Consider the following 20,419-nt stretch of genomic DNA (forward strand, 5'->3'; position numbering starts at 1 on the left):
GCTACGCATGTTAAACTCATTTAAACACATTAAAATATTATTTACAGATGAGGAAGCTGAGGTACAAAGGGCTATTAAGTAGCTTACTGAAAATCATATAGCTAGTAAGTAGAGGATTCAAACCTATGCTAACTCCAGAACCCACAGACTTAACCCATTATACAGCATGTAAGATATCCTAATTTTTCTCCCCAAATAGATTATTACATGCACAGATATTTAGTTGGTTGGCTTATTATTATAATTTGCTGGTAAATATTTCATACGGAGTGTTTTACTCATTGCCATATAAATTTCTATTATTCACCAAAAGAATACTTTTTGATACACTGTATATCAAACACCATGCACTGTGCTATGAATAGGAAGATAAGTGAGATTTCTAAAAACTTATTCATTCAACAGACATTTTCTTAGCATTTCCTTTGGGCTAGAGGCTTAGCATATAGCAGTGTCCAGAATATGTATGCCCCCTTCCCTTATGGACCTTACAGTAAAGCCTGAAAAACAGACACTGAACAAGTATCATAAATGCAATGAGAGTTGCAGAAATGTGCAGCTGCTACAACTAGGGGAGCTAATCCAGTGGGAGTAAGTTCAAACAGGCACACAAATGTGCACGTACAAAATAATGAAGCAGCAGTGAAAGTACCCACAGGATGTGGGAATGCAGGCAGTGAAAAACTAATCTAGCCCAAAGCTGGAAGCGGTGACCGTGGGGAGGAAAGGTGCAGGTGAGGGATAGCACCCTGAAGGAGGTGAGCCTGGAATGAGTAGCACACTGGTGGAGTCTGGAAAATATGCTTCTCATCTTCTCACAGTTGCTGAAGGAGCAACACGTGTACTTGGAAGATTTTGTTAATTTTTGCATGACTTGGTATTTAGTATTTCAACAGGAAATGTCAGACTAACTTTACTGTTATACTGGATGTGACTTCTACTGCCATAGAAGTAAACTCAATACTTTGGCATTGTTTTCACATTTAAATAATCAATCTTTCTGTTTCCTTCAGGGGGACTCTGGTGGCCCACTAGTACAAGAAGACGCACGGCAGCTCTGGTTCCTCGTAGGGATAGTAAGCTGGGGGTATCAGTGTGCTCTGCCAGATAAGCCAGGGGTGTATACTCTAGTGACAGCCTACCGTGAATGGATACACGAACAAGCTGGGATCTAGTGCAATAAATAACATCTCTGTTGCAGAGTCTGAATGCAGTTGTGCCTGTCTAAAATTCTAAAACTTTTCAGCTGCAAAAAGAAACAAAGTGCTCTATTTTAACATTCTGTTACATAAATACTAAAGATTAAATACTATTTAACTTTTAGCTGTTACTATGGGTTTTATATTTTCTCAAGAAAATTATATGAATGTTGCATAGTAATGTGCCGGGGGAACACTGTAAACTAGTTATAGAGGTAACAATTATACTCTACTTGTGATAACATAAATGCTAGTAGTGAGAGAAACAGATACCCTGAGAGTGGAAACTAAAGGAAACTGGGAAGAGTTGGTTTGCAAAAAAAACCCAAAAAGTTAAATAGCTTAATTTCAATAAAATTATCTTAATGAAGAAACTTTTCTCTCTCTCCTTCTTTCTCTTTCTCTTTCTCCCTCTCTCCTGCCCTCCCTCCCTTAAACACACACACACACACACACATGCACACACACACCAAAAGAACACAAATAAAATTTAACATTTAATGGCACAGCAATTTATACAGTCTGAATTATGATTGTTACTGAATTTTTACGGGATTCTAGCAGAGTTAAAGTTTGCTTATGCATGATCATCTATGTGTCAGAACTTCCTCATTCTAAAAGCTAACTTATGACACCTGGGTATCAGAACAACTACATGCATTGTGATGAAAACGTCTTGTATTTCCTCATGTAAAATTGTGAAGAGACCTACACTGAAATCACTTACTTTACAGAAGTTGAAAATTTAACCAACTCTGTGAAATGTACAAATAAATCATTGGTATACCTTACTTCAAATAAACTATTTTAAAATCATTTCTCTGCCTAAATATTTACGGAAGTTATGACTTACGAAGGACAATCCAAAACAATTTATTTAACTGGTTCTCAAACAATAGAACGGCCAACTAGATTCTGAAGGCTTGGCACTTTCTGCTGCCTTATAATCAAGCTCTGTAACTAAAGCAAGCGTCCAGCTTGAAACTCCCTGGTTGCACCCTGTGAGGACAATATTAAACTGGCCATTCACAGTAAGCCTCAGGGGAGTGTGTTTGTGTATGGGTGTGTTGGTGTGTTTGTATGTGTGTGCATGTGCCTTCACATAATCATAAACATACTAGTTTATTTCTACACATTGAAAGCTATATAAAGGAACGTACTTATTTAGCAGAAAATAGAGCAAATTCAATTATTTATTGAAAATAAAATAGTAAATATTCATAGTTTTATGAAAAGATATTTGAACACCAGAAGAACACCTGTTTTAAGAGATTTTTTTTAATGTTCTGATGAGATCTGTCTTCTTGATAGCTAAGTAACTCCATGAAAGCAATTTTGAATATTTATGGAAGGCGTGGTGATTCATAAATCTTTTCAGTTCTTAAAAAAATCATTCTGGAAACTCTGGAAGAAACATTGTAGAACCTTAATTCAGTGCCAGGAAGAGTTATTAATACGAGGGAGAATCCTTTTCATCATAGAGAAAACACACAGATGAACCAATTTTTTTAAATGGCAAACAAAGTGAATATTTGATGTTGAAACTAAATACTCCTGAGTTTAAAATAGTCAACAGAGCTAATAAAAAGGGAATTATTCAAGAAAGTTTAGAGCAAGCAATTGACTGTTTCACTCCTGGGAAGTCTTAATTACAGAGTGTAGATCATTCATTTGGCAAATTTATTGAGCCCTATATATTTCAGGCTCTCTACTATACTACTCTCTACTATACACTAATAAAACTAAGATAAACAAGACGTAGTCCCTGCCTTTAAGACACTCAATATATTGTATGACAGAAATATAATATAATGGAGGCAATGATAAAGAGTAGGATATTTATTATAGGATAACAAAAAAAGGGGGTAGTTCTAGAAGACTCAGGGAAAATATCTTATAATAATATCAAAAGTGAGTCTTCCAGACCATCAATTTGCCATGAACAATACTAATTACTGTGTGGTTAGAGAGAAGGGAGCTAAGAACTCCTAAGGTTATTTATTTAAATATGTCACAAGCTCTAATTTATACAATTCAATTCCTATTTTCCTATTTGCTAAACATTAATTTTCAAACAGAGCCAAAATACAATTTTTTATGTCCACATAATCCAAATCTCAAAATCCAGTCCATTCTGCTTCTGATCAGTTTAATTAATCTCCTTTGGGGAAAACAGATCATCCCCACTTCCCTACATTTCTAGTGATTCATTTCTGTAAGAATCAGCTGTCTTTTGAAGGAACAGTTTTCTTATCATGAGAGATAATTAAGCAGAAGCTGGATAATAACCTGAAGAAATGTTTTAGAAGATTTCTGCAATGGGTCAGGCTTAAAAGCAGATTATTTCCATGGTGATTTCCAGACTAAGATTCTACCCATGATAAGCAAATAGTTTTGAGGGAGCATAACATCTGAGAAAAAGAAGAATTTCAGCATATTAGGATATCTGTTTGTTTAATCTGGTTCACAACCATGAAACAAATCATCAAGAGCAAAGAAATCAAACTGATCAAAATTCAAATTAAGCAGAAAACCATTCTGGAGAAAAAGAGAACTGAATGAAATGAGAAATTAATTCAAAAAGCAGACAGAGCTCAGGCATTTTCCTACCTCCAATCATACAACTTAGACTGAAATTACTTATGCAATAAAAATCTGTTGATATAGTATTAATAAAGGTTTTCTCCCTGCAAAATTCATCCATCTAACCATTCATTTTTTTACCCATTCATTTGTTTATCAATAGCTTTTGAGCACTGACAATTTGCCAGGCACTATTGTAGGCTAGCCAAGTCAACTTCAAGGAAAGAACAAGAAAGGCAGAGGAAGAAGCAAGTGTAAAAGTCCTGAGGTGACTACAAGTTTGTGGGTTTGAGGAACAGTAAGAAGTCAATGCGGCTAGAGCAAAACTAATATAAGAGAGACTAGTGTTTGAAGAGGTTGAAGAAATAACCGTGGGGGCCATCTAAAGAAGTTTTGATTTTATTCTAAATGTGGAGGCAAAATTCTGAAGGGAAATTATATGATCAATTTTCTATTTTCTAAAGATTAAACTGGTGAAACCAAGGTTAATCATCAGTTAGATCCATTAAACCTGTAACCTGCCTTCACTAATCAAGCTCCCTTTAATTGTTACTACAAAAACGTGCATGCCCTCCAAGTGGCATGTAACCTTAAACAATAAGATGTTTGCCCAAGTTGTGTCCAGTTCAAGCTCCAGCCAATTAAGACTGGTTGGGACCACTGACCCTCCAACTGCGCATGCCTGAATGACCACTTGGTGACTTTTTAATGTCAGAGGGCTAGGTGTTCTCGCACCCTCAGAACATGCCAACCCCACCATTTTCTGACCATGAGTTCTGTGAAGAAGCCTGTAGCTTAGTTACACTTGTGCAGCACCATGATTACCTCACCTTTTTCTTATTTCCAATCATCTTTCCCCATGCTCCCCACACCTCAGACCACCCTGCTTCTTTATCCCATAAATATCCCAAGCCTCTCCCTCCTCCCTTTGGGGAGGCCGATTTGAGATTTTGTTCTCCCATCTCCTCACTTGGCTGTCTCATGAATATGAAACAGTCCCCCTAAAGCTGAGTTCCTCTGCTGAGTTTATGATTAACCTCTCTATCCAAAACTTGTTCCCTTTTTTGCCCCATACCTATTCCCCCTCAAGATTGAGAAGTATCAAAGAAAACGGAGGATTGACACTGAGAAGGACCCTATGGGGTCCTCCTAGCACAAAAGTCTTACCATGTCCCCTCTGTTTCTTGCTCATAGGCCTTCCCTGATTTCCAAAGAGCAGATTCAAACAGTTACTAATTAGGGAGGTTAGGGAATACAGAAACAAAGAAAAGCAGCGAAGAGAAAACTGTGCAGTGATAAAGTAGAATACTAGTTCCTCCTCAAAGTATATACACAACAATCTGATACTTTTCTTTGAGTTCCTTGACAGGAACTAAAGCCCTCACCCAGGTGGAGGTTGGTAACTTCAGGCTGAGCATAAGCACATTGACCCCAGACCACTTAGAACCAGAAGGCTGATGACTGAGATTCATGGACCACCACCCTGCTACCTTACCACCAACCAATCATGCATCCTGCAGCCCTCCCCCTAAGTTTGTCTTTAAAAATTCTTCCCAGAGCTTCCCTGGTGGTGCAGTGGTTGAGAATCTGCCTGCTAATGCAGGGGACGTGGGTTCAAGCCCTGGTCTGGGAGGATCCCACATGCCGTGGAGCAACTAGGCCCATGAGCCACAACTACTGAGCCTGCGTGTCTGGAGCCTGTGCTCCACAACAAGAGAGGCCGTGATAGTGAGAGGCCCACGCACCGCGATGAAGAGTGGCCCCCGCTTGCCACAACTAGAGAAAGCCCTCGCACAGAAACAAAGATGCAGCACAGCAAAAATAAATAAATTTTAAAAAAAAATTCTTCCCAGAAGACTATTGGGGAATTTGGGTGTTTGGGGCATGAGCCTCCCATACTCCTTGCTTGGCCCTTGCAATAAACCTTTCTCTGCCTCAAATTCCAATGTGTCAGCTTGTTTGGTCTCACTGTGCATCAGGCACACAAACTTGAGTTCAACAACAAATACACCCTTTCTCTGCTGCAACCCTCTGCAGTCTCAACGTTTGACTTGCTGTGCATCAGGCAAATGAACTTGGTTTGGTAACACTGGCTACCCTAAAGAGAAAGAGCTACAAGAGGACAAAAGAAGGGAGATGAGTCAGAAGACTAATGCAGTAATCCAGGGAAAAGATGGGACTGACTTGGATTAAGGAGCTAACAAGATGGTGAAGATGGTGACAAATAGTGGAATTCAGAAAATATTTGTAGGGAGAAACAATAGGAATTTCTAATAGACTAGATTTAGGGACTGAGGGAAAGGAAGAGATCTAGGTTGACTCAAATTTTGGGCCTGAACCACTGAGACAGGAAATTTGGGAGGAGCAAGTTTGGGGTGTGGAGAAACTATAACAGTTTCTTTCTGAATCTGTTACGTTTGAAATTTGCAAGCAATAAGGTGAGGTAAACAACTATGAACGCACATCTGTAGCTCAGGGGAGGGATTGAGACCTGAAATATCTATCTGATGGCATTTACAATTTCAGGGAAGTAGGAGACAAAAGCCATATTGGATGACTAGAAGAGGGAGTGGGAAATGTAGCTTTTAGAAAATATAAGGAAATATCTTAATGATCAAGATATATTTTGATATCTAAAGAAGATGAGTGATTTTAGTATCAGAACAAAACGGGATTTAAAGGAAAGTTAAATTTGATTTTATTAAAATTAAGAACTTTCTATTCAAAAGACACTATTAAAGAATAAAAAGGTAAAATGAGAGTGAGAAGATATTTGCAATACACATGACAAATACCTTGTATCTAGAATGTGTAGGGAATGTGTACAGATCAAAAGGAAAAAGATAACTCAATAGAAAAATGGACAAATGATTGGAACAGGCATATCAGAACAAAAGAGAAATTTAAATGGCCAATAAATGTAAGACAAGGGGCTCAAGCTTATTAGAAATAAGGAAATGTAAAATAAAGCCACTGTAATATATCACAACTACACACTTACCAATGGATAAAAATGGAAAGTCTGAGGATATCAACCACTGGTAAGGATGGAAGAGTGTAAATTGCTTTAACTTGGGAAAAAAAATTGGCATTATCAAATAAAGGATATCATATGCATATCCTATGATCTAGCAATTCTACTCCAAAGTGAATACTCTAGAAATGGGTGCACATGTGCAGGAATATTCAAAGCAGCATTATTCTTCATAGCCAAACAGTGGAACAACCAAATGTCCATCAACAATAAAATGAATAAATAAATCTTGTTATATTCATACAATGGAATACAATACAGCAACAAAAATGAATGGACTAGAGTCACACCTAACAACAAGGCTGAACTTTAAAAAACACAAAGTTAAACAAAAGAAGCCAGTCACTAAAGAATGCATACTATACTATTTGTTTAAAGGTCTACATTGTTTAGGAATTCATTCTTACTCATTAAAAGCTATTTTTTTAAAAAAGCAAGTAATTTATTACCAAAAAATACAAGACAATATTTACCTTTAGAGGAGAAAGGTGGAATTGTAATCACAAAGGGAAAGGCTGGTTTGTTAGTAAACTTCAATGGATATATGCTTTATAGCAAGCCATTAAGTTGTACGTTTATGTTTTACATGCTTTCCCGTATGTGTATTGTTTCTCACATCTCTGATGCAGAACATCTGTGGGCATTCCAAACATGGTGAGGGGAAGCAATCTATAATTCTCAGGTCATTCAGGAAAGAATCTTTGAAGGAAATATATGAAACTCTTTTTTTAAGGTATATATCATGACAGCAGAAAAAAAGCATTTTCTTTCTGTTCATGATCCACACTAATCTTTTAAAACTTGTTTTTATTTGAATTTTAAAGATCTAGCAGGATCGCCTATTAGTGTTAACATTGTTACTATACTTAAACATTTCTAATGTGCATGGTACTATTCAAATATTCGATTCTATTTCTTCCACAATTAGTTAATTTTCCTAAACTATAAGTTTTTGAGGGTAAAATAAAAAGATACATAAAATCCCATTTTTCAACAAGAGGCCAGATCAAATGATTCAGAGTTAAATTATTCATGTTAAATGATTCAGGTTAAATAATTGTACTTGAAATAATAAAAATGGTTTAATAAAAGGTTGTGCGTTTTGTTTGTTTGTAAACAGAAGATTTCTTGAACATTTCAAACAGCTTGTACTAATACACCCCTTCCTTAAAATCTCACCGAACTCCTTATTATAATAAAAATGTTCTTCTGTTGTGGGCCTTAACTCTTAAAAGAGTGGACAATCCCAGCGACTTGATACATCCTCTGAACTCCCCCTAACCACTGCCTCCAATAAAACTCCCTTGATGGAAGGAAAGAAAACTAAAGCTTCCATACATATCAATGCAATGAAAGCAGATGCTGAGAGGAAAAGTACAAAAGGTACTGGTAAAATCTTCTGGGTTTCAAGTGAGTCAGCCAGAAGTAGTGTTCTATTACAGTTTTTAAACTACTGTAGCTTTTTCTGAATTTTTAAACTTCCTTTCTAGTTCTAATGCTGTCCTAACTCAACACCTCTCATACTCATATGGGCCACTTGAAAAAAACCCTGCTTTTTGCTCCTTTTGTGATGATTTTATGCATCCTCACAGGGTAATTTCACTGACATTCTGTCGTCCTGAACAGGCTTAGGATGCAACCTTGTTTCTTTTCAACCTTAAATATATCACCTTCTCTCTACTTTTCACAGAGCAATTTTATGAGAAAGATATAAATTTGAATGAACTGTCAAAATCATAAGCAATAAAAATAGGATTATAAAGAACTCATCAACACTAGCTCCAAAGATATTTATACCACACACTTGGACGAATTAAAAAAATAAAACACTTTAAAATTATCCTACAGATGTTAAAGTCTATATAATTATATTATTCTGGTTAAAAAAAAGAAATCTCCATTTGGTTTGTAGCACTTATCAGAACAAGAAAACTTTCTTCTTCTAAAACTCTGAAGATTTTTACAATCCCTTCTCTAGAACTTTTCTCTATAGAAGACTTGTCAAGCATGTCTTATATAAATCTACTGTAACTTCATTATTTTTCCAAACCTGGCTCAGGAAACATCAATTGCAAAATGAAATGCCCTTAACTTTAGGGCAACACTTACCCATGGTGTCGCCGGCAAAGCCCACTGGGGTCCCTGGGAAAAATTCGATGGAACCTAGGTGATAAGGTCTACTTTCTTTTGTGCTTAGTCTAGTTTCACTTGTCTATAGAAGCTGCGTGCAGAAGTCTTGCACCTAACACGCTGGGTTAGCACTCCCAGCATAGAAACGCCGTGCCGGACACTTCGGCGGCTGTATGCAGAAGCACCACACACAACACGCCAGTCCAAGATGGCGGCAGAGGTCTGTGTTTATAGCGGCTGCGCCCGCCCGGCACTGTGATCTGGGCGTGAGCAGCACAGCTCCGCCCACCTCGCGAGAACTGCGCCCACCTGAGAGAACTCTGCCAGCTTATGAGAATCCTATAAAGCAGCCCTGATGCCGGCCTGTCAGGGAGAACCGTTTACTCTAGAGCTGGAGCTCGAAACTCTCTGTTCTTGGATCCTAGAATAGCGCTTTCCTTTGCTTCTGAACCAAACTCCGTCTCATTATGTTGGTAAGACATCGGTCAGGAGGACCCTTGTTGGGGCCTGACTCCAAAGGGTCAGTAGCAATGGCGTGAGATTGAAACGAAGACTTCCTTTCTAGATACCCAGATGTAAGTGTGACTTTCATTTCTCTGTAGGTTCATATAATCTGTTAGATAAATGCCAGCTTAGAGATATAATTGTAGGGCTCAACTCAAGGCAAATTTTAAGGAAATTAGAATAACTCTTGCAGAGAAGGACCCCTCTAATTAGAGGGATTCTTCTACCCTGACTCAAAAATAAGATTTTTTTTATTATACTCTTCTAAAATACGTTCTTAAATTTTAAAACTAAAATTGAAAATTTTTAAATAATAATTTAAAATTGGACCAAATAAACAGGCTCATAAATGAGACAAAGAAAAAGGAGGAATAAGAGATAGAGGGCCTATAGTCTATGACAATATTCTCCAGGATAATGTTTGCCTCAAGCAGACTTGATATCCAACACTTAAAATATTTACTAATATGTGAGTATATATTTCAAATTACATACATATGGAAAAGTTTAATAGGATCCTACATTTTGACATATTGGATTTTAATTGTTCAAATAAGTTTTTAACATTTAAGAAAGCAAGATGTGTGTATGTATATTTACAGGTTAGGTTTCGTATAGAACTCAATAATAGTGAATGATATAATCATTGGGACTGAGGAAACAAAAATATATAGCAATTAACCTTATGACCAGTTTATGTCACAGGTTTCTCATGAGATTTACACAATCACACAGCAGATGTACACAGACTTTCCACAAAATTCTTTTCAATAGACTCTCAACCACTGAGCCACCAGGGAAGCCCCAAGTACTTTTTAAAGATTGAAATATCTTTATGTTTTATCCTTTGTGATTTTTCAAACTTTCCCTTCATTAAATGTCTGTTTGAAAACTAGACAGAAAAGTGCATAACTTGTATTTTATACTTATTTTTAAAAGAGATCCAGTTTAAAGCAGAAACTAACACACCATTGTAAAGCAATTATACTCCAATAAAGATTTTTTTTTAAAAAAAAGAGAGAGATCCATTTTAAAATTTCACCTGAAATGTTAAAAATGGCTATACATGGGGGCTTCCCTGGTGGCGCAGTGGTTGAGAGTCCGCCTGCCAATGCAGGGGACACGGGTTCGTGCCCCGGTCCGGGAAGATCCCACATGCCGTGGAGGGGCTGGGCCCGTGAGCCATGGCCGCTGAGCCTGCGCGTCTTGAGCCTGTGCTCTGCAACGGGAGAGGCCACAACAGTGAGAGACCCGCGTACTCCAAAAAAAACAAAAAATGGCTATACATGAATAAGTCATAATTTTTTTTAATATACACTTTACAGGAATGTATTGTGTAAACGTTATAATAATGGAAAAGAATGAAAAGCTTTAAAAAAAAATCAGTGACTGGTAATAATATCAATTTTCACTTTCTCATATTCTCTTCCAGTTCTCATCCAAATATATGTATAATTTTACATTTTGGTTCCCAAACTGGCCCCTGTACACAGAAGGAAAGGACAGACTGAAGCAAGAGGCAGACCACCTCAGACTGGTAGGTGGCAATTTTAGTAAACAAGAGAACTCACACTCCAGGCTTGTCTTGGGTGGCCACAAGAAGAGCAAATCTCCACTCCTGTCCACCAAAATCTTTAAAGTTTACAGTATTTAGAGGCCTTAACTGAGCTCAGTCACATATACAGTCCAGATGATCTCAGCAACACATTGCTCTCTCAAGGCTGCGTCCTTGAAAATGGCTCCCACTATGGGAATAGTGGGAAGAACATACATCCCAAGGACAGGAGAGGGGCGAGGAGCCTCCAGTTGCCCAGGTCCAGCTTGTGAGTCAGCTGGCAGTCATGTCCTTTCCATGACCTCCTCCAACAATACAGAACAATTTTGTATTCTGCCTTATTCACTTTATATTTTATCTTTAACATTAGTTTATGCTGTTTCATGATAATTATCAAAAGGTTTTAGGTTTTCACTTACTTTATATGTCAATGTGTCCATTAATATTTACTTAAAAATTAGTTTTTAAATAATTCTCATCTAAATCCAATGATTGATTAGTTGATTTTTAATGATAGCTTTTAAAGTGGACACTTAGATTTATAATAATAAAAAAAGAGATACTTTTTGAAAGTGTTCTAGTGTACATCATCACAAATGTTAGATATATAGAGAAGACACTTTCAAACACATAAAATTATGGCCTTTAAAAAGAAACTTAGAGTTGTAACTTCCATATAGCCCCTTTCTATGGAATCTTTCTTATATATAATTTTTTAAAGCTATGACCCTATGTTTTTCCTTGATACTCATTGCTTAAAAACTAATGCTTTTATGAAAACCCCCATTTTTTGCTTTTTAAAAAATTTTTAGTGAAGTATAGCTGCTGTACAATATTATATAAGTTACAGGTGTACAATATAGTGATTCACAATTTTTTAATTAATTTTTATTGGAGTATGGTTGCTTTACATATTCACAATTTTTAAAAAGGTTATACTCCATTTATAGTTACTATAAAATATTGGCTATATTTTCTGTGTTGTACAATATATCCTTGCAGCTTATTTTACACATAATAGTTTTTACCTCTTAATCCCCTACCCCTGAATTGCCCCTCCCCCCTTTCCTCTCCTCGTTGATAACCACTAGTTTGTTCTCTAATCTGTGAGTCTAATTCTTTTTTGTTATATCCACTAGTTTTTTTTTGTTTGTTTTTGTTTGTTTTTTTTTTTGGCGGTACGCGGGCCTCTCACTGTTGTGGCCTCTCCTGTTGCGGAGCACAGGCTCCGGACGCGCAGGCTCAGTGGCTCTGGCTCACGGACCTAGCCGCTCCGCGGCACGTGGGATCTTCCCGGACCAGGACACGAGCCCGTGTCCCCTGCATCGGCAGGCGGACTCTCAACCACTGTGCCACCAGGGAAGCCCTGTTGTATTTTTTATATTCCACATGTAGGTGATATCATACAGTATTTATCTTTCCCTGTCTGACTTATTTCACTTAGCATAATACCCTCCAAATCCATCCATGTTGTTGTAAATGGCAAAATTTCATTCTTTTTTACGGCTGAGTAGTGTTCCATTGTATATACATAACCCATCTTCTTTTCCATGCATCTGTTGATGGATACTTAGGTTGCTTCCGTATCTTGACAGTTGTAAATAATGCTACTATGAACATTGGGGTGCATGAATCTTTTCAAATTAGTGTGAAAACCCCTTTTAGTATAACTTAAAATCTGCCTTTTAAAGCTCATACTCAAACGTGCTTCTTTAGCTGGTATGATATTTTCTTGCCATAAACTCAAGTATACCCCCCAGAAAAGTAATTTTCTTAATTATTTCTCTTTCAAACTCCCATTCTGCCTAATGACTGCAGCTGTACACTCTATTTTTGGTAGATTTAGCCAATTCAGGCTTTTCTTAGGCAGTCTGGGGTTTTCTCAAGTGAGTTACCATACTCCTCCCTGTTCTCTAAGTTCCAGGTGACCCAGCTTACATAGTATCAAAGCACTGGGTTGAGGGGGCTGATCTACAGTCATAATCTGTCCAGACTGTCACCTCACTGGCGCAATCTACAGGTCAGTCAGCTTTCTCACACGTTCATTTCTACACAGTGCTTAGAAGCATAGAATAAATAGACTATTATCCCCCACTCTTCTCAGTCACCATCACACTCATCAAGCCTACCTCAGGATCTCACTGCCTCAATACACTGTGAAGTCTCTCTATTCAAGGGCTTAAGCACCATGATGGCACAAAGAACTCAGGAAGGTGCAAGATCCCATGACTTTATGAACTTCAAATGATTAAGCAGTATATTTTGAGAAGCTCACATGGAAAAAGTAGGGACTGACCTAATCTTAAGGGATGAATAGATTTACATAGACAAGTGAGTAAGAAGAGCATACTAGATATTTTGAAGAAAAGTACAAAAGCCTAGCCTAGAATGCTCAAATAAATATAATTAAAGTAGAAATTGTTAAAGAATGCAAATGTTTCTGATCCAGGTCCTGTTAATAATTGATACGAGAACCACCGTTATGGTTTTTCATTCTGCTACAAATATCATTACTCTGATGACCTTTACCTTTACATGTTTGGGAGGAAAAAAAGAGGGGAAGCACAGTTTAGAACAATGATTCTACTTGACCGTATAAGTTTGAATCTCTTTAACAAAGACTGTTACCCAAGGAAGCCTTCTCTCCCAGCATAACTGGATTTTCCCTTACTACGGGTCCCTGGCCTCTGGCAAATTCATTTTCTTCCAAGTGGCTAAACATTAGAATGTGTCAAATCTAGTCTCCACAGCACTATCTAAACTTGCTGCTAAGAACAAGAATGCTATCTAAAAATTTGAAAAATTACTGGTTAAACCCATGTATACTTTTAATAAAAAATCAACACCCTTTGGGTTTCAGGGAATGAAAAATTCTTTAATGAGTGCTAGTATTAGGGTAGCAGTAAAAATTTCAGGGAGGAATTCAGAAAGGATGATATGAGTCGAAGGAGACAAGTGTTATGTGTTGGAGAGCATTCAGATTCTGGTGGAGGGTGAGAACTTGGAGAGCCATTGGTCTTCCACCAAAAAGCAATAAAGAAACTGCCACACTCTAGGGAATAAGAAGGGCAGCTGCTCTCTTTAGATTCACAAAATGCAAAACTAAATAAAGGCTGAATGTCCTTCTCAAACCATGTAAACATTGTTTCCTCAGTCACAACAACTGAGAGTTTTAACCTGGGTCATATGATTATTATTTATGGAACAGCATATATACAGCTCATGTTTTACTAATGTACAAATAGGAAATTCTCAGAAAGTACTTTGAAGATGAAAAGTTGTATGAGTGCTAAGTATTATCATTACACCATTATCATAAAACACATAAAAGTCACAGTATCTTGTAAGCTAAATGGGTGGAGAATGACTGTGCTGCACAGCACTCGGGGAGATGATGGCAAAGGGACAACCTCTGTGGAGAGAGCAGGCATGGACACCACCACAGAACAGGTGGGCTTAATGGGCTGGGCAGCAGGAGGGCTTGCCCTTGCTCCTCAGGGAAATTTTCTGAAGGGACCAAATTCATTGAAGTAGCTTCATTTGTATTTTATAGTCTCAAAAAATGAACTTTATATGGAAGAAGGAACAATGTATATTCTAAATAAAAGAAAAATAAAAATGATTGATAAAATTTAATCATTAGAGTCTGTTTTGCTTGTTAGTTTTTGTGAGAAATATTTCCATCACAATTAAAACATTCATGAGAAGTATATGTATAAATTGCTGAAATTTCTGAAGTAAAATTGGGGCATTCTACTTTTTAAAAGATAATTTCACTTTGAAAATTGAAAGAACACAAGATAGTTATATGTATCTATTCTTGATGTGTGTTGATACAGAGACATTAATATTTATGTTTATAATATGCTATTTTACCTATAGGAAGTGGTACATAAAAGTTTAGGTGTTAATGTTAATCATTGAAACATCACAGTGCTTCACTGCTATACATTTTTACTGGTGTGATTTAATATTTCAGTTGGAAACAAGAAGAAAAAAAATTTATTTCTTTCCATTAGCAGTGCCACATGCTTAGATAGCAACTGGCCCGAAAGTTAAAGAAATGTGCTGACTGGTTCCATGGCACACAGATGGACAAATAATTTTTGACTCTTAAGCTAATCAAATTAGCACACAAAGATAAATGTTCACGTACAAATTATGGTCCTTCCTGTCACTCCAAAATGCACACCTTGATAGACATATTGGGCCTGACCCATGTTTTTAACAATTTTTAAACAACTTTTCTGGTTTTGATCTTGCCAACATCTAGATTCTAGGTGAACAGTTTAATATTGGGCAGAATATAACTTATTCAATAATCAGTCACTTTATACATTCACATAAATATTTAACTATAAGAGTACCCCTGAAATCTTTTCCATTAAATGGTGACTGTTAATCCCTATGATTTAATTAACAAAAATTCTAGTAAAAAATGTTTGGCCTTGTCTCTAATTAATGTGTTTTATTTCCACGTCAACTTGCTCAGTTCGTTAGGCTTCATAAATGATATATGAGAAATAATATATAGACAGACCCTGATTTCATACATTCAAGGAAATAATTTTTATGTAAAACCCATCAGCAAGCCACACTTTCTAAAACTGCTAAATCAATCTCAATATCATTATTACACCTTACCATTATTACATCTTACCTTTATCACACCTGAATGGCTTCAAGATACACTTGGTGAATAAATAAAACTTTGGAAAATTAAGGCATGTTGCAGAAATAAAAACAGGTTTTTCTATTCCTCATGTCAACTCCCACCTAAGACCCAATTTCTGTTGAATAAGTAGTCTATTTTTCAACTGACAATCACATAATAACACTTTGAGAAAGTGGAATTTAAATGTCTCACATTGTTCTTAGAGAATAAAGAATCTGGATATTTACAAAGTTTAATTTTTCTTTTCAATTTAGGGATACACACACACACACACACACACACACACACACACAGCACTCACACAGAGGATAACTACTTTCCAAATCAATAAAATCCTTTGTAAGTAGGAAGAACATCTGCATCTTTGAAAACTCAGGTGAGAATGACAGAAATACACACTTAGTTCATTTGCCTTTAGAATTAAGTTTTATTCACTAACCATAATTTTGCATTTGTGAATCAAGATAGTTAAGTCACTGTAGTGATCTTAGATTTTGGCTGTAAGCTAAGTAAGAGTTGCAAGTTAGAGTGCCCTATATGATTTACTTTTCCTTCAGGAGACCAGGAAAGAATCCTAATCCAAATTGAACCCTAACCCTAAATATGCTGCTGATAACCAAAGGAGAAATCTCTACCTAGAATGTTTGTCTTCCCTAGATTTGAAAGGTTCTAAAGAGAAAATATTGTCCTACAATTTCCACTTTTTTTAAATAAGGAAACAGGAATGGGTGGTTTGCAAAATCCCTGCCATCTCCAAAGGGCCATGCATCTCTCATTTTAGGAAATTTACACTGAAGAGAAGTTTGAAGACAAACAATCTCCCTAGTAAACAAGTTGTTGTTTACAAGAATCACTTTTTTGTCACCTTATAGACAAATAAGGAGAAACAATAAATTAAATGTATCTGAATCTATAGGTTAAACTGTTGTAAAATTGACAATATAAATTTTTTTTGATCTACAAAAGCAGCATCTTTATATAGCTCAATCTGTTAGAAAAACACAGTTGAGATAAATAGAAAATATACTCCAAGTATTTGCCACATCAAATTTCACACTCCATTTATCACATTTTCATTGAAGTTTATTCCATGGCAAGCTGTATTGAAGAAAACATAGAGATATATACCTTTGGGTATGGAAGAGGTTGCTTTAGTATAATATACTAATCTACAAGAATTTAAGTTATGAGGGTTTTACCATATCATTTAGTCTTTTCTTTTTCCAAAAACTTTATATTATACACTGTTCTAGATTCAGTAAGTGAATTGGTCCAATTGAAAAGTGTTTTCCTCTAAACTTTTACATAGTGAGGTGTCCTTTAGGGTTTTTTATTTTATTATAGATCAAAAGAGTTCATGAACATCATACTTCCATGGAAATATTGAGATATTAATTTTTATGTGCAGGATGCAAACATAACTTTGACAAACAATATTTAAATAGTCAAAGTCAGTTTTCTTTTTAAGTAAAAGGAAATTTCTAAAAAGCTTAAGATTTGGAAATGTATCTGCTCTGGGGATCTAGTAAATATTTCTTCAGGGAATATTACCTTTCCGGGAATGACTGTTAACTAAAAACTAAATTTTCTGATAGATATTTGACTCTGTTTGCAAATAAAATCAAACTAACATTAAGTGTTTTTAAACCAATCAACATTTAGCATAGTCATTTCAGTGAAATGTTGATATATATATCAGATACATTTTTCACACACACAAACATACAAGCATACCTGGAATATTGTATGTATGGGTATATACTATATAAAATATATAATATAAATAAAATATGTATATTATGTTAGTAATATAAATATGAAATATTTATATTAATATATATAAACCAAACATAAAATACAAAAATATGTTATGGACTGAACTGTGTCCCCTCAAAATTCATATATTGAAGTCCTGACCTAATACCTCAAAATGTGATTGTATTTGGAGATAGGGTCTCCAAAGACACCTTAGGTTATGAGGAGGTCATTAGGTGGGCCCTAATCCAATGTAACTTGTGTCTTTATAAGAAGAGGAAACTAGGACACAGACATGTATAAAGAGAAGACTATGTATAGACATAAGGAGAAAAATTCATCTATAAGCCAAAGAGAGAGGCCTCAGAAGAAACCAAACCTGCTGAAACCTTGATCTCAGACTTCTAGCCTCCAGATGACTTCTGAAGGCTGTTTTGATTAAAGCATTAAAAAGGCAGACTTGAGTCCTAAAATACTCATAGTTACTTTAAAGCTAAATAGCCTAAATATACCAGTAAAAGACATATATTAACAGAATGGATTGAAAAACATAATCCAGTCATATGTTGTCTACAAGAAACTCACTTCAAATATAACAATATAGGCAGATTAACTGTAAAAGAATGGCAAAAAGGCCTATCATGTAATATTATTTAAAACATTACTCAAAGGAAAGCAGGAGTGGCTAAATTAATATCAGATAAAGAAGTAGACTTCAGAGCAAAGAAAATTACCAGAATGGGACATTGTATAATGATAAAAGAGTCAATCAACCAAGACGACATACCAACCCTAAAAGTGTATGTACCAAACAGAGAAGCAAAATATGTGAAGAAAAGAAACTGAAAGGAGAAATTCAAAAGTCAAAATTACAGTTGTAGACTTCAACACCTCTCTCTCAATTGTTGAATATCTATGCAGAAAAACAAGATATAGAATAAACAATGCCAACATCAACAGGAGCTAGTCGACATTCATAGAAAACTCCAACAACAGCAGGACACATTCTTTTTAAGGACCCATAGAACATATGCCAAGATATATTCAGTGCCATAAAACAAACCTCAACAAATTTAAAAGAATTTAAAAATCATATATAGCGTGTCTTTCAACCACAGTGGAGTTCAACTAGAAGTCAATAAGGAAAAGGAGTATCTCAAAACACTTGGAAACTCAACAACACATTTCTAAGTAATCCAGAACTCGAAGAGAAATTCTAAAAGGGTGTTTTAAAAATACATGGAATGAAAATGAAAAGAAAACACATGAAATTTGTACGACACAGCTAAAACAGTGGTGAGATGGAAATTTATAGCATTAAAAGCATGCATTAGAAAAGAGAAAAAGTCTCAAATCAATAATTTAGGCTCCCAGGGAGCTTCCCTGGTGATGTATTGTTTAACAATCCACCTGCCAATGCAGGGGATGTGGGTCTGAGCCCTTGTCCAGGAAGATCCCACATGCCACGGAGCAGCTAAGCCCGTACACCACAACTACTGAGCCTGCGCTCTAGAGCCCACGAGCCACAACTACTGAGCCCACATGCTGCAGCTACTGAAGCCTGCACACCTAGAGCCCGTGCTTCACAAGAGAAGCCACTGCAATGAGAAGCCCACACACCGCAACTAAGAGTAGCCCCCACTCCCCGCAACTAGAGAAAGCCCGTGTGCAGCAATGAAGACCCAACGCAGCCAAAAATAAACAAAATAAATAAATTTTTTATAATAATAATTTAAGTTCCCACTGCAAGAACTTAGAAAAAGAAGAGTAAAGGAAACCCAAAGCAAGCAGAAAGATGGAAATAACAAAGATAAGCACAGAAATTAATGAGATGAAAAAAGAAAACAATGGTTCTTAGAAAAAAATCAATAAAATTAGCAAATCTCTGGAAAACTGACAAAGGAAAAGAAGAAAAAACAGAAATTACCAATATCAGGAATGAAACGGGATATAGGTACATGTAGACATCAAAAGGATAAGGGAATACTACCAACAACTCTACACACATAAATTTGACAATTTAGACAAAATGGACCAATTCTTTGAAAAACACAAACTATCCCAACTCAAACAATATGAAATAAATCATTGGAATAGACTCATAGTTATTAAGGAAATTGAAATTGCAATTTAAAAACACACACACACACAAAATCCAGTGAGGTTTATGCCAGAGGTGCAAGGCTGGTTCAATATTTTTTTTAAAAGCAATATAATCCACCATATTAACAAACTAAAGTAGAAACGTTACATATCATTGGATGTAAAAAGGTATTTGACAAGATTCAACACTGTTTCATGACAAAAACTCTAGGGAAAATAGGAATAGAGAGAAACTCTCAACTTGAAAAAAAATCTACAAAAAACTTAAAATAATGGTGAAAGACTAAATGCTGTCCCACTAATATCAGGCACAAGACAAAAATGTCCACTCTCATGACTCTTTTTTTTTATTTTTGCAGTACACGGGCCTCTCACTGCTGTGGCCTCTCCCGTTGCGGAGCACAGGCTCCGGACGCACAGCCTCAGCAGCCATGGCTTACGGGCCCAGCCACTCCGTGGCATGTGGGATCTTCCCGGACCGGGAGCATGAACCCGTGTCCCCTGCATCGGCAGGCGGACTCTCAACCACTGCGCCACCAGGGAAGCCCATGACTCTTATTTAACATAGTGATGAAGTTCTGGTCAGAGCAATCAGATAAGTAAAGAAAATTAAAAGCTTACAGATTGGATAGTAAGAAATAAAACTGAGCCTATTTGCCAATAGGACCAATAGGACATGATTGTCTACATAGAAAATCCCAAGGAATCTGAAAAAAAATAAAAGGCTACTTCCTAGAACTAAAAAGTGAGCCCAACAAGTCACAGGATGCAAGATAAACTGCAAAAATTAATCGTATTTCTATATAATAGCAATGAACAATGGACTTCTAAATCAAAACATAATACTATTTACAATTGCTTAAAAAAAAGAGCGAGAGAAA

At 36.2% G+C, this 20,419-nt stretch overlaps 1 protein-coding gene across 1 annotated transcript in view; it reads left to right on the forward strand.

The window, feature by feature from the left end:
• LOC309822278 (transmembrane protease serine 11D-like) overlaps positions 1–1,175 on the forward strand; it is a gene marked incomplete at both ends in the record, with an annotated part of 47,803 nt that extends 46,628 nt beyond the window's left edge. Inside the window, one exon of the mRNA XM_082654016.1 lies at positions 1,014–1,175. Coding sequence (XP_082510142.1) covers positions 1,014–1,175 — 162 coding nt within the window. The remainder of the gene's footprint in view (positions 1–1,013) is intronic.
• Between the last annotated feature and the right edge of the window lie 19,244 nt (positions 1,176–20,419).

Source organism: Grampus griseus, assembly GCF_964374135.1.
Source record: "Grampus griseus genome assembly, chromosome: 4".
NCBI lineage: Eukaryota > Metazoa > Chordata > Mammalia > Artiodactyla > Delphinidae > Grampus > Grampus griseus.